Here is a 16,103-nt window from a genome sequence, read left to right as displayed (position 1 = left end):
TGGGGCATGGAAACGTTGCTCAATTGGTATCAACAGACCTAACGTGTGCCAGACCATTCCCCACACCATTACACCACCACCACCAGTCTGCACCGTTGACACCAGGCAGGATGGCGCCATGGACTCACGCTGCTTACGCCAAATCCTGACTCAACAGGAACCGGGATTTGTCGGACCAGGACTGCCGCTGACTGGATTTTTTTTGTTGTCGGACCATTCTCGGTAAGCCCTAGACACGGTATTGTGTGAAAAGACCAGTAGGCCGGCCGTTTCTGAGATATTCTAACCGTTTTACCCATTTTAACGTTCAATCGAACAGTAACTGAATGCCTCGATGCCTGTCTGCCTGCTTTATATAGCAAGCCACGGGACCCACTGTCCAAAGGAGCGAACCATTTTCGTGAATGGGGTGGTGTACCTAATAAACTGGTCGCTGAGTGTATACAGTACACACATGAACTGACACGTGCATGCACATTGTACGTACAAGTACATTGACATGCAGCGAAACAGTGGGTTCCTAGATCAAAGTCCCTCAGATCATTCTATAACACCGATAATGTCAGTCGCTTTCAACCTCAGATGTGTTTATGTCATATGCATGTCCATCGGGAGTGTTGCTGCTTTTGTACTGTAGTTTGAAGGCTGGATGTGTTTCATGTGTGAGCCAACCCACTCACTGGAAATGTAGTTCCATATCCTCAGCCTGTTCTATCCCCCTACTGCAGCAGCCAACATCACAGTTAATAACTGCATGTTTCCAGTCACCACATTCCCGCTGCAACTGACACCGCGATGGGTTTGAAAATCCATAACGCCACCGCTGAAAGACTTGCCAATTTGTGAGCATGGGCAGAGCAAATCCATACGCTGCCAGTGTTTCAATGAAGAGAATCTTAACTATTGTGGCTTTTCATTAGGCTGGCCTACTCCGAGCCAGGGTTCATGGGGGGAGGAGAGGGAGAGAGGGCAGGAGGGAGGAATGAAGGGAAGGAATCAGAGGGATAACTCTGGAGATGCAGAGAGAGACAGGGGAAGATTAACGGAAGATCAGGGAAGCGAGGGAATAGAGGAGGGACTGCAGATGAATGAAGAGATATGGGGAAGATTAACGACAACATAGAAATGAAAGAATGTGAGCTCTGTAGCTTGTGAATACACCCAGAAAAAACAAAAAACAAATACATGGCAGTTAGTTAGTCGGCCTCCATAGCTCCATCTCCCTCCGCCTGGCCCATTTCTCCCTACCTCCAACTCTAACTAGGCTTATCCTGCCTCCACGCTTGTTCTCCTGTAATTGGAGCTGCAAGCCCAAGACGTGCTCAGCGTTCGTCAGGCTGACAGTCAGGGCGGCTTCCATTAATGTTTAATAAGTGAGTCGGCGAGGAGAGGGTTGCTGTCAGCCTGGTGGGACAGAGAGAGACCTGCCCCCCTCCCCTCTCTTCCCTCCTCATCCCTCCCTGCTCCAGCTGCTTTGTCTCCCCCAGCCACAGCCACAAAGCAGAGTGGCTCCAAAGGCGACACTCACTAATGGCCTTTCAGACTGCGATGTGCATCGTCTCTCTGTGAGGAGAAAGCGAAAGACACATTGGGTCTGAATGGGAGGAGAACGGTGCTGCTCCAGATAGGGAGGATGCATTTCAATGGTGGTTCAGTCTCATTTCCAGGAAAGGGCAGCCCTCATTGCCACATTCTCCAGCTGAGCCAGAGACGCTCATTGGGACCTCTCCCTTGCACTAAGACCACAGCATATTATTGCACTGTACAGAATTTAATCTGAAGCGCCATAGTGAACCCCGGCCCTGCATTTTCAGGGCGAAATGTGAAAGGGTGAAATGAATGGAGAACTCCTCCTCAGTATAAGTAAAGTATGAATAGGACTGTTGTGGTGAACGTATTACACACACACCAGCAGTCATGAGTCATGACCGCAGTAAAATTCCACGTAATCTCCTCATATGCACTCTGGACATGCGCTGGTAGTACCCAACTAGCTAACGACCATCAGGTCACTAATGGCCTGGTACTCAGCGCTCTATTGTCCCTCTAACCACTCTGACATCAATGCAAATGCTTTCGAAAATCACATCAAACACTTATCATCAAAACATTGTGCTTTTAAAACTCACCTCACTCTGATGATCAATTTAAAGAAGTTCAACAACAGGTCGAAACTGAGTGGGAAACATGGTTGTTATGGATGTTGTTTCAAAGCCTAAACTCAACAAAAATACACATATTAGAGCTTATACATATGCATAGGGCTATATATACAGTGGGGAGAACAAGTATTTGATACACTGCCGATTTTGCAGGTTTTCCTACTTACAAAGCATGTAGAGGTCTGTCATTTTTATCATAGGTACACTTCAACTGTGAGATACGGAATCTAAAACAAAAATCCAGAAAATCACATTGTATGATTTCTAAGTAATTAATGTGCATTTTATTACATGACATAAGTATTTGATACATCAGAAAAGCAGAACTTAATATTTGGTACAGAAACCTTTGTTTGCAATTACAGAGATCATACATTTCCTGTAGGTCTTGACCAGGTTTGCACACACTGCAACAGGGATTTTGGCCCACTCCTCCATACAGACCTTCTCCAGATCCTTCAGGTTTCGGGGCTGTCGCTGGGCAATACGGGCTTTCAGCTCCCTCCAAAGATGTTCTATTGGGTTCAGGTCTGGAGACTGGCTAGACCACTCCAGGACCTTGAGATGCTTCTTACGGAGCCACTCCTTAGTTGCCCTGGCTGTGTGTTTCGGGTCGTTGTCATGCTGGAAGACCCAGCCATGACCCATCTTCAATGCTCTTACTGAGGGAAGGAGGTTGTTGGCCAAGATCTCGCGATACATGGCCCCATCCATCCTCCCCTCAATACGGTGCAGTCGTCCTGTCCCCTTTGCAGAAAAGCATCCCCAAAGAATGATGTTTCCACCTCCATGCTTCATGGTTGGGATGGTGTTCTTGGGGTTGTACTCATCCTTCTTCTTCCTCCAAACACGGCGAGTGGAGTTTAGACCAAAAAGCTCTATTTTTGTCTCATCAGACCACATGACCTTCTCCCATTCCTCCTCTGGATCATCCAGATGGTCATTGGCAAACTTCAGACGGGCCTGGACATGCGCTGGCTTGAGCAGGGGGACCTTGCGTGCGCTGCAGGATTTTAATCCATGACGGCGTAGTGTGTTACTAATGGTTTTCTTTGAGACTGTGGTCCCAGCTCTCTTCAGGTCATTGACCAGGTCCTGCCGTGTAGTTCTGGGCTGATCCCTCACCTTCCTCATGATCATTGATGCCCCACGAGGTGAGATCTTGCATGGAGCCCCAGACCGAGGGTGATTGACCGTCATCTTGAACTTCTTCCATTTTCTAATAATTGCGCCAACAGTTGTTGCCTTCTCACCAAGCTGCTTGCCTATTGTCCTGTATCCCATTCCAGCCTTGTGCAGGTCTACCATTTTATCCCTGATGTCCTTACACAGCTCTCTGGTCTTGGCCATTGTGGAGAGGTTGGAGTCTGTTTGATTGAGTGTGTGGACAGGTGTCTTTTATACAGGTAATGAGTTCAAACAGTTGCAGTTAATACAGGTAATGAGTGGAGAACAGGAGGGCTTCTTAAAGAAAAACTAACAGGTCTGTGAGAGCCGGAATTCTTACTGGTTGGTAGGTGATCAAATACTTATGTCACGCAATAAAATGCAAATTAATTACTTAAAAATCATACAATAGGATTTTCTGGATTTTTGTTTTAGATTCCGTCTCTCACAGTTGAAGTGTACCTATGATAAAAATTACAGACCTCTACATGCTTTGTAAGTAGGAAAACCTGCAAAATCGGCAGTGTATCAAATACTTGTTCTCCCCACTGTATATATATACAAAAACGGAATTTGAATACTGATTGTGCCGTTATACAATACATAACCTACTGCATATTACACACGGCAGAAAAACTGATTAAAGATGTCTTTGGTACATAATTAGTCTAGCCTATACTCTAAAATTAAACACATTATAGTAATTGTCTTTGAGTGTGGACGGTATTATTATGCATACTGGATGGACTGGTTACCTTATGCTACTCTCCAAACTTTCTATCCATGAGTCTGGGAAAGAACGTGTAGGCCTAGGCGATGCTGTTGGTTCATTATTTGTACAAGGCGGTTTACAGAGTTAGCCTATAGTGAATATCTCACCACCGTGCATTTCCATCTCCTCTCTCTCCTTCATTCCTTTCTCCAGCGCGCAGAGAGAGGGGCTGTCAACAGTTTAATTAATTATTTTTACTATCGATGTTCCCGAACAGATTTCACTTGGTCTCCCAAATTAAGCACTGGGTAGCTGCAGGACCAGGGTTGGAGAGCCCATGGCATACAGAGATTGGGCGGAATATCACCTGTCGCACAGCGAGAGGCTGCATGCTACTAAAACAGTGGTTGATGCGTGGCGTGAAATAAGTGTTATTATACACTGCTCAAAAAAATTAAGGGAACACTTAAACAACACAATGTAACTCCAAGTCAATCACACTTCTGTGAAATCAAACTGTCCACTTAGGAAGCAACACTGATTGACAATACATTTCACATGCTGTTGTGCAAATGGAATAGACAACAGGTGGAAATTATAGGCAATTAGCAAGACACCCCCAATAAAGGACTGGTTTTGCAGGTGGTGACCACAGACCACTTCTCAGTTCCTATGCTTCCTGGCTGATGTTTTGGTCACTTTTGAATGCTGGCGGTGCTTTCACTCTAGTGGTAGCATGAGACGGAGTCTACAACCCACACAAGTGGTTCAGGTAGTGCAGCTCATCCAGGATGGCACATCAATGCGAGATGTGGCAAGAAGGTTTGCTGTGTCTGTCAGCGTAGTGTCCAGAGCATGGACAGAGATGGACAGAGATGAGATCCTCAGACCCCTTGTGAGACCATATGCTGGTGCGGTTGGCCCTGGGTTCCTCCTAATGCAAGACAATGCTAGACCTCATGTGGCTGGAGTGTGTCAGCAGTTCCTGCAAGAGGAAGGCATTGATGCTATGGACCGCCCGTTCCCCAGACCTGAATCCAATTGAGCACATCTGGGACATCATGTCTCGCTCCACGTTGCACCACAGACTGTCCAGGAGTTGGCGGATGCTTTAGTCCAGGTCTGGGAGGAGATCCCTCAGGAGACCATCCGCCACCTCATCAGGAGCATGCCCAGGCGTTGTAGGGAGGTCATACAGGCACGTGGAGGCCACACACACTACTGAGCCTCATTTTGACTTGTTCTAAGGACATTACATCAAAGTTGGATCAGCCTGTAGTGTGGTTTTCCACTTTAATTTTTATGGTGACTCCAAATCCAGACCTCCATGGGTTGATAAATTTGATTTCCATTGATCATTTTTGTGTGATTTTGTTGTCAGCACATTCAACTATGTAAAGAAAAAAGTTTTTAATAAGATGATTTCATTCATTCAGATCTAGGATGTGTTATTTTAGTGTTTCCTATATTTTTTTGAGCAGTGTATATCCCAGACATTTCTATGTGCAATTCGTGTGAAAGCAAAGTTTTGATGGTTGCCACTAAAAAGAGTAGGATCCCAGCTGCTACTATATTTATTTCTCAGCTGCTCATATTAAGCACATGCTCCTCTATAAAACCGGAGTAGCCTACCCGGCATGAAAAACAAACAGGCGGCAAAGCATTCACTATTCCAGTGCATACGTCTTCTTTCTCTTGCCCCTGTTCCTGCCCATTGGATAATGGGCCATTCTAAATTGAAATTCATTTTACATTTTAGTAAAGACAAGATGTCGAAAGCATTTCACAGAAAGGCTGGGCCATGTTGACTCCAATGCTTCCCACAGTTGTGTCAAGTTGGCTGGATGTCCTTTGGGGGGTGGACCATTCTTGATACACACCGGAAACTGTGAGCGTGAAAAACCCAGCAGCATTGCAGTTCTTGACACACTCAAACTGGTGCGCCTGGCACCTACTACCATACTCCTTTCAAAGGCACTTAAGTATTTTATCTTGCCCATTCACCCTCTGAATGGCACACATACACAATCCATGTCTCAATTGTCTCAAGGCTTTTAAAATCCTTCTTTAACATGTCTTCTCCCCTTCATCTACACTGATTGAAATGGATTTAACAGGTGACATCAATAAGGGACCATAGCATTCATCTGGATTCACCTGGTCAGTCTATGTCATGGAAAGAGCAGGTGCTCCTAATATTTTGTACACTCAGTGTATGTTTGGATTTCTAAGACATTCTAAGGTTTGTATCATTCACAACTAAAGTTGCCAAATAACTCTAAATCTAGCTATAGGACCTGTTCCAAATGATCACTTTTGCGCTCAACATACAGTAGCCACTTCATATGCGCACTCACTCTAGAATTAGAAAAATATCCTTTCTATTTTATTCAGCTAAATTCAATTAAATTATTTTGACTATAAAAATCATATAATATAAAATAATGTCACAGGACTTATAAGCATATCTTGTCTGCTAAATGAACAAGCCTACAGCCTATATCATGACGGATAACCAGAAAACATACAGTAGGCCAACTCATATTCTGTTCTTCTGACATACATTTTCTTCATATCACAATGTTTCTTTAGACCTGCCTAAAATAAATAATGGATTGGTGTATATTAAATTGATTTATTCGACTTTTTTTCTTCCAAAGGCGCGAATCAGCGGCTTGTATGTGTGGAGGGCTGGAGATGCTAAACATCTTTATGTTAATAAACGGTCAATTATCGTGAAACCGGCAGTCTTTTGGCTGACAACATTTCATGACCACCAAGTATGAACATTTCCAGATGTGGACGAAATGATGGTACAACGTTGTTTAGAGGCTTGTGGTTTTTAGGAATTACCAAACCCAAGAACCAATTCATTACCTTATTGTTTTATTCCTAAACCAGAGGCAACAGTAAATAATATGATAACAGCAGTGCCATAGCCTGAGAATGACATTTATTATTTATTGCCTGTCTGCCAATGAACAGCACTTTCCAGAGTTATGTAAAAGATACTGCCAGTGAATCCAAGTTGAATATTGGCCCGAAAAGGGAAAATAAATAGTGCATGAATCAGGGATATGTTTAGGCTGGCCGAGTGGCGATGCCAACAATGTGTTTATCTCTGCCTAAGGAGAGAGAGAGAGAGAGAGAGAGAGAGAGAGAGAGAGAGAGAGAGAGAGAGAGAGAGAGAGAGAGAGAGAGAGAGAGAGAGAGAGAGAGAGAGAGAGAGAGAGAGAGAGAGAGAGAGAGAGAGAGAGAGAGAGAGAGAGAGAGAGAGAGAGAGAGAGAGAGAGAGAGAGAGAGAGAGAGAGACAGCCAATGAGCAAATGCCAGATTCAATATAAATATCACAGAATATGGGTGTTTAGCCGAATACACAAGCACAATGGGAGGGACTGTGTTTAACCAGCAGAACGATGAGCTCCCTATGTGGCAGATAGAGGGAAGGAAAGAGGGAAGAAAAAGGAGGGGAAATCAGTCACGCTAATATGAAACCAAAAACCCATACATGCACAATTACTATTTAGTATTTAGAATTTATTAGGATCCCCAGTAGCTGTTGCCAAGGCAGCAGCTACTCTTCCTGGGGTCCAAACAGGAATAAAACAATTACATCACAACAAAACAATAGCCTACATCATAAATAAAACAATACATCATACAAGACATTGTTACATTATTACTCTATTATTACAAATGTACAATATACAATTTACAATACTACAATAATACAATCTATATTGTGGATTTTAGTTTTTTAGTTTAGTTTATTAATTAGACCATTTTAAAAAACAAGCACACATAAAACTTACATGCACATGAGTAAAATCATCGAGGATATCACACAATAAAGTCTGGGACGTATTTCCATTGTGGTCCTCTTGAAACAAGATGGCTAGGCAAGATCCAACACGGTTGAACACAGTATGACAACGAGATAATAAAACATAAAAACAAAGAAGAAGAACATCTATCTCATCATTGCAGTTACATCGTAGGGTACATTCATATGGGCACAGAAGACATCAAACAGTTTTTTACTTTCTTTTTAAAGCTGCCTAGAGAGGACGTCTTTTTCTATGGGCAGAGGCAACTGATTCCACTCTGAGGCTCCAGTATACAAGAAAGTACCTTTCCCAGCATTACTCCTGAACCTGTATAAGCACATATTAGCAACACCTGATCTGGTGCTGTGATTGTGTGCATAATATGGGGAAAGTAATCAGTTAGATATCTGGGCGCAGAACCATAAATACTCCTGTAAAGCAAACCCAGTCTAATCTGGGACACCCTAGCCTCAACAGGCAGCCAGTTGAGTTCCTGAAAGCAGCTCCTGCCTATGTGATTACGTGGATTCACCTTCAATATTACCCTGATCAGCTTATTCTGGGCTATCTGGAGCTTCCCCTTCATAAGCTTAGATAAGCCCCCAAACCAGGAAGTACTAGCGTAGTCAAGAATTTGGCATTGAATTAGGGCAGTGGCTAACACTCTCATGGAGTCCTTATCAAGCAGCTTGGACGTTCTAGCCAAAAACTTAGTCCTGGCATTAACCTTCCCTGGCACTTTAGTGGCCATGCTCACACCTCCCAAGCTTCCATCAAGGATGCATCCCAGGTAGCTAACAGAGGTTTTAGTAGTTACCACCTCACCCCCTAACTCCACTCTGATTTCAGAGGACCTACACAATTTACAGTGCCTTGCAAAATTATTTTTCCTATTTTGTTGCATTATAACCTGTAATTTAAATAGTTTTTTATTTGGATTTCATGTAATGGACATACACAAAATAGTCCAAATTGGTGAAGTCAAATGAAAAAAATAACTTGTTTCAAAAAATGCAAAAAAAATAAATAATGGAAAAGTGGTGCGTGCATACAGTTGAAGTCGGAAGTTTACATACACTTAGGTTGGAGTCAATAAAACTTGTTTTTCAACCACTCCACAAATTTGTTGTTAACCAACTATAGTTTTGGCAAGTCGGTTAGGACATCTACTTTGTGCATGACACAAGTAATTTTTCCAACAATTATTTACAGACAGATAATTTCACTTATAATTCACTGTATCCCAATTCCAGTGGGTCAGAAGTTTACATACACTAAGTTGACTGTGCCTTTAAACAGCTTGACAATTCCAGAAAATGATGTAATGGCTTTAGAAGCTTCTGATAGGCTAATTGACATAATTTGAGTCAATTGGAGGTGTACCTGTAGATGTATTTCAAGGCCTACCATCAAACTCAGTGCCTCTTTGCTTGACATCATGGGAAAATCAAAAGAAATCAGCCAAGAACTCAGAAAGAAATTGTAGACCTCCACAAGTCTGGTTCATCCTTGGGAGCAATTTCCAAACGCCTGAAGGTACCACGTTCATCTGTACAAACAATAGTACGCAAGTATAAACACCATGGGACCACGCAACCATCATACCGCTCAGGAAGGAGACGCGTTCTGTCTCCTAGAGATGAACGTACTTTGGTGCGAAAGTGCAAATCAATCCCAGAACAACAGCAAAGCACCTTGTGAAGATGCTGGAGGAAGCAGGTACAAAAGTATCTATATCCACAGTAAAACGAGTCCTATATCGACATAACCTGAAAGGCCGCTAAGCAAGGAAGAAGGCACTGCTCTAAAACCGCCATAAAAAGGCCAGACTACGGTTTGCAACTGCACATGGGGACAAAGATTGTACTTTTTGGAGAAATGTCCTCTGGTCTGATGAAACAAAAATAGAACTGTTTGGCCGTAATGACCATTGTTATGTTTGGAGGAAAAACGGGGTAGCTTTCAAGCCGAAGAACACCATCCCAACTGTGAAGCACGAGGGTGGCAGCATCATGCTGTGAGGGTGCTTTTCTGCAGGAGGGACTGGTGCATTTCACAAAATAGATGGTATCATGAGGAAGGAAAATTATGTGGATATATTGAAGCAACATCTCAAGACATCAGTCAGGAAGTTAAAGCTTGGTCACAAATGGTCTTCCAAATGGACAATGACCCCAAGCATACTTCCAAAGTAGTGGCAAATGGCTTAAGGTCAACAAAGTCAAGGTATTGGAGTGGCCATCACAAAGCCCTGACCTCAATCCTATAGAAAATCTGTGGGCAGAACTGAAAAAGCGTGTGCGAGCAAGGAGGCCTACAAACCTGACTCAGTTACACCAGCTCTGTCAGGAGGAAGGGGCCAAAATTCACCCAACTTATTGTGGGAAGCTTGTGGAAGGCTATCCAAAACGTTTGACCCAAGTTAAACAATTTAAAGCCAATGCTACCAAATACTAATTGAGTGTATGTAAACTTCTGACCCACTGGGAATGTGATGAAATAAATAAAAGCTGAAATAAATCATTCTCTCTACTATTATTGTGACATTTCACATTCTTAAAATAAAGTGGTGATCCTAACTGACCTAATGTTAGTAAGCTCTGTGCTAAGTATGCTCTCCAACATAGTTTTACTTTTGTGAGACACCAGAAGTGTATAGTCATCTGCATAAAGACAGCAAGAACAAGCATCTTTCATATCGTTTATATACAGAAAAAACAGTAGAGGCCCAAGCACACTCCCCTGTGTGTCCAATCTATGTCCAATCTATAGTTGAAGATGCCAGAGACACACAGCACATCATTCACTCACTGTAACTATGCTACCCAGCCATCCTCCATGTAACACCAGGCTCTATTGGATAAGTGATAAAACACAAATTAGAGTAGAAAAGGACATTGATTGACCAAGATGGCAACTTGATTAGCACTAAATCCTTTTCACTGTGGCCTGTCGAGGTTCCCCTTCTATTACTGTGGTGTTTAATTCCCCGGCCTCGTGTCAATGCATGAATAATACTCTGTCTTGCCAAGCCCCAAAACCCACTCATTAACTACTAGCTAGTTTATTCTACCTGCTCCTAATTCTTGCCATTTGTCTCCATTAAAATAACAGTATGTTAGTTTAAAGCAGACCGCTGCTCCTTGCATTTTGGAATGTTCTTTCTCTCTTTTCTTTGCGGGGTGAATAAGTGGCTACCAACATCCATTAATGACATCCATCTATTTCCTGTGGGGCCCGCTTTTATTTCTCTGGTCCTCTCTCCTCTCCCAGACACACGCATCACCATCCCTTTGCTTTTGGAGTAATTTAAGAAACATTTACTATGTTTGTCTGGGGCCTCAGTAGTCTGCTGTAGGCCTCTTTCCCTCTCTCTCTCTCTCTCTCTCTCTCTCTCTCTCTCTCTCTCTCTCTCTCTCTCTCTCTCTCTCTCTCTCTCTCTCTCTCTCTCTCTCTCTCTCTCTCTCTCTCTCTCTCTCTCTCTCTCTCTCGCTCTCCATCTTTCACTCTTTCTCTATTTTTTCCCCATTCTTCCTCTGGCTGGGAGGAAGCTCTTTGTTTTCTATTGGTATTGTCCCTGGTACTGCGAAGAACAAGTTTTCTCCTGACATTTTCTTAATTGATCCATGGCAGCAGCTTTGTGCTCTCCTGTTTTTCACTGCTTTAATAATTCATATATTCCATTCTCCAGAGGAGCTTCTATCATGTTCTTTGGGGGAAAATAAACATATTGTCTTATGCCTCATTTCAGATGTGCTGTCAGTTATTGTAAACATTGTGAATAATTTCTCATACCATTAGAATAAAATAACTTTGTGAAGTTCATGTGTAAATACAGTAAGGAACTTAAAGCAATTATTCACTATTAAGTCCAGAGTGTACAGACATTATTCCGCTGCAAAGTTAATGTTCCGCAACGCTTCGGGGTTGGGAGATATTCTCAATCAGGAAGACAGTTATTACAGCCATTAAAATAACCATCCACTTTAGGTAATGAACACAATTAGCCGTTACACCAATAGCATACCTTCACAGGAGAGCATTCCTCCCCACCCACTGAGGCACAGAGAAATAGGCCACTTTGTCAAGCTGTAAACTCCCACATGTTTACTAAGGCCAGGGCTGAGATGCTTTGTCTACTGACTTTAGAACACTAATGAAGGCTAAAAACAGAAATGTATTGTTTTATAATGTATGTATGTATTTTTCTCTTCAACATCCATTGTCCTCCAAGAGTATCTGAACAGTCTTTCACATATCCACTGTATCCACTGACTTACTGACATCCTTTTCTGTGTCTCTGTTTGTCTGTCTGTCTTTCTCTGTGTGTCTGTAGGTCTTCTTCAGGAGTCTTTCATTGACGAACCAGACGGTCTGGTATCCGTGAACCTGCTGGTCGTGTCTGCAGTCTCAGCCTTCGCCACGGGGGCGGTGCTGTCGGGCCTGGCTGTCTGCTGGATCATGAGTCATCGCCACCGCCACCGCACGCGAGGGGCAGGAGCCAATAGGAGTCGTAAAGGGGACAAGGAGCAGAACATGCTGGGTCAGGGGCGGAGCGGCTCGGTGATGAGTGTGACCCGTACCAGTGGCAGCGAGAGGCCCCGGTCACATTCCCAGGCAGACAACCCGTTCGTAATGCCCAATGGCTGGCCTAAAGGAGAGATGGACCCAGGCCTACCTACTCCAGAACAGACCCCCCTGCAGCAGAAACGGCCTCCACCCAGCATGAGGCTCCCAGACGGAGACTGGGACCAGAGCCAGACCTTCCTCACCTCAGTGGGCATGCCCTGCCCAGCCAACTCAGTCATCTACCTGAGCTCCAAGTTCCTGCAGGAGAGAGGGGGCAGGCACGAGGACCCAGGGAACGTGGGGCCCCCCAACATGGAGCGAACACGTTACCTGGTCCTGGCCAGCCACCGGGAGCCCCACGGGGGACAACCCAGGACCACCCTGAGGAACTCTGCAGGCGAGTACAACTACCCAGCCACGCCGCAGGACTCCCCAGACCGCAGGAGAGTGGTCTCAGCCCCCAGCACCCAGATGGACTTTGGGGAGCCCCCCCGCTGGACCCATGAGGGGCTCAACTATAACAGCAACAACGGAGCGCCCTACCCCTCCCAGCACCCGGGCCTGATCCGGGCCAACCACCACGGCCTGTCCGACTTCAGTCACCTGATGGGAAAGAGCGTGGGCGAGCGTACCCCTAGTGGCCAGTGAGGAGAAGAGTGCCATGAACCCCCCTCTCTGAAACCCATTTCCCCTCAGCAACTGGAATACCCCTCAGACTCTCCCATCCCAAATCCAGCCCTGTCTGTCCTCTCTCACTGTCATTCAATGTTCTGACAACCCCTGGCGCGGAGCCTGACTAACTGACTGACTGACTGAAGAGACTGGGACACCAGAAGCCAGCAGTTTAGAGAGAGAAAGAAAGAGAGAGAGTTAAAGAGAGGAGGTTATTCTACACATGGCTACAGCTCTGCTCTCGCCCTGAGAGGTGCACCCCACTGCTCCGTAAGTGGTTTAACCCGTGGAGCTGGGACTGGACACAATGAGACCAACCTCAAGGACTGGTAAGGGGTGCAAGGGAAGGGACATTTTGTGAAAAAGGAATTTAAAAAACTGAGAACCACTTCACTGATAATTTAGCATTCAGCTCCAGTTGTAAAAGGTCTCCTTCTACTATCTTGTGCTCTGCAAGTCATTCTTTGTGTGTGACATTTTTATTTCTGCTTTGCTTTTGTGCCAGCATCCAGCAGACAACCATGTGCTTGTCCTTGGTTTTCAGGCCAACTCTATCACTCAGCTCTATCACTCAGCTTGTGTTTGGCAGGTATTAGCAATGCCAGAGAACACTGAATCATGCATTAAAGGAGAGGCTTCCTGTCTTAATGTCAGTATACAACACACTGGATCTTCTTATAGGAATAAGCTTGGTAATGATGTCAACGATTCTTCCCATTGTGTTAACAATCATGGAAAAAACACATTTTTAGTGTTTCTAAAGCTCTATTAAGTGTTTATAAATCAGACCATGCAATGATTACATCCCCACCCGAGTCTTGAGCCCAGAACTAGCAACGACCACTGGACTTGAACATGTCAAGGTGGAGGGGGCAAAAACCAGGAGGGAGGAGATAAGAAGATGGTACCTTTCCATTTAAAAAAAAATGCTGTGTTTCCTTGGAGAAGTGGAGGGACCAAGGAAAGAGGGCAGAACTCCCCCTCCCTCCCTCCTTATCTGTCTCCCTCTCCCTGGGTCTGTGTGACCTGACCTGATGCCTGGGCTGCCCAACCTAGCAGAGAGGAGAGCACACAGCCCATGTAGGGGAATGTGAGCATGGCTGTGGGAGCTAGCAGGTCCTCTACCCTGCCACTGGGGAGCTCCATTCAGGCTCCTCTCCCTGACACTGAGCCTCTTTGTGCCCTGGAGCAGGAGGAGACGGCTACAACAAATAGCCGTTAAGAGTCAGTGCAGGCGGGACAAACCCAGCGACCTAGCCCAGTGGAATATCAATGAGGAAAGCAGCGCCCCCCTTCCCGTCCCTCCGGCCCCCTCACAGACACTGGCACCGTTTGGGACTGGGGTAGGGTGGTGGGCCAAGGATGGGTCCATAGGGCTGGGACCAGGTAGGGTGGTGGGCCCACGGATGGGTCCATAGGGCTGGGGCTGGGACCAGGTAGGGTGGTGGGCCCACGGATGGGTCCATAGGGCTGGGGCTGGGACCAGGTAGGGTGGTGGGCCCACGGATGGGTCCATAGGGCTGGGGCTGGGACCAGGTAGGGTGGTGGGCCCACGGATGGGTCCATAGGGCTGGGGCTGGCAGACTGGCATCATTCAGACTGCTATCACTATATCCCTGCCTTTCAGCGTCTCCACACAAGGGACACTGGCTAAACAATGTAAAGTGGGACTGTTTGGGCGTGGATTGTCTCTCTCCGCTCTCTCTCTCTCTGTTTGATGTTCTCCTTTTGTCCGCCCCTCTTCTCTCTCCCTTGCCTGTCGATCCGGTGGCTGGTGTTTGTTAATCTGGGTCATGACTTGTGTGTGTGGATAATTCTCTCTTTCAGGGTCAGGATGGAGACTGCAGTGGAAGTCGTGTTAGTCTCTGGTTATCCCACTAGATATCTGGTCCAGCAGCCATTATCTGAGTGATTTCTGCCGCAATCCCCAAACATTTATAAATCGGTGTTAACTGCATCCTCGCACTGGGCGCCAGGCGGCAACACGCATGGGAGCGCATAGACTGACTTTATTAGTGGGTCTGTGGGCTGGGAGGAGCAGAGGAGTAGAGCTGGAGAGAGATGTACTGAGGCTAGAGGGGCATAGGAGGAGCAGAGGCTGGGCTGAGCTTTGTATGACTGGCAGAGAGTGGGGACAGAGGAACACAACAGCACCAGTGCACACATGTAGATATGTGCAGGGCTTAAATACCGAGCTATGCTGACCTGCAGGGCTGCTCTAAAACAGGGGGAGCAGATGGAGAGGAAACCTGGCCTGTATAGAGCCAGCTGTGTGGTGGGCTGAGGAGAGGAGCCAGGCTGGGCGGTGGGTTTGTTTGTCTTAATGTGAAGGGCTAACCCATTGAGGTAGAATACTAAAAGAGATGAATGGAGTGTAAGCACATTATCTAGCTGGGTAGAAGTGCCAACACATGGCTGGGTCCATGGAAACAACTCAACATCTGAACGAGTGTGTGTGTGTGTGTGTGTGCATGTGTGTTTGAGTGTGTGCGTGCGCGTGTGTGTGCGTGCGTGTGTGTCTGTGTGTCGGTGCGTGTGTGCTTGAGTGCGTGGGTGTTTGTTTGTGTATTTGTATTACAGTAGTAATGAGTGTTGCCATGAATGAGTAATGTAGTGGGCTGGGGAGATGGGGGGGGGGGATATTTCATTAGCACAGTGCAGACATTCTTTACATATTCCATACTATAGTAAACAACCCCCCCCGCCGATCTCCATTGTAGCCCTGAGAGGAGTCTTGGTTGAGAATATGGGGCCTTGAAGCAGTTTTGACCCCCTGGTGCCCCCTCTCCTCTCTGTCACCCAGCCAGTGGCATCTCCTAAGTGCAGTGTGTGATTGAGGCCTGCTCTGCCTGCCCAGCCAGCCATGCTCCAACTCCCTCTCTTACACTGTTTCACTAAACATGCTTGATTAGGCAAAGTACATCCCATCCCCTAATGGCGTGATGAGCCTCTGAGACGATTACTACAGACACATCGAGAGGGAGACAAGCACCC

At 45.7% G+C, this 16,103-nt stretch overlaps 1 protein-coding gene across 3 annotated transcripts in view; it reads left to right on the top strand.

The window, feature by feature from the left end:
• LOC121540318 (semaphorin-6B-like) overlaps nucleotides 1–15,809 on the top strand; it is a 117,942-nt gene extending 102,133 nt beyond the window's left edge. For all 3 annotated transcript variants that reach the window (XM_041849099.2, XM_041849098.2, XM_041849097.2), the window contains exon 17: nucleotides 12,205–15,809. In XM_041849099.2, the coding sequence (XP_041705033.1) occupies nucleotides 12,205–13,085 (881 nt within the window). In that variant the 3' untranslated portion in view covers nucleotides 13,086–15,809. The remainder of the gene's footprint in view (nucleotides 1–12,204) is intronic.
• The last annotated feature ends 294 nt before the right edge of the window (nucleotides 15,810–16,103 follow it).

The sequence above is a fragment of the Coregonus clupeaformis genome, chromosome 26 (assembly GCF_020615455.1).
Source record: "Coregonus clupeaformis isolate EN_2021a chromosome 26, ASM2061545v1, whole genome shotgun sequence".
NCBI lineage: Eukaryota > Metazoa > Chordata > Actinopteri > Salmoniformes > Salmonidae > Coregonus > Coregonus clupeaformis.
The sequence above is the reverse complement of the archived record's forward strand: the minus strand, read 5'-3'. Positions and strand labels throughout refer to the sequence as shown.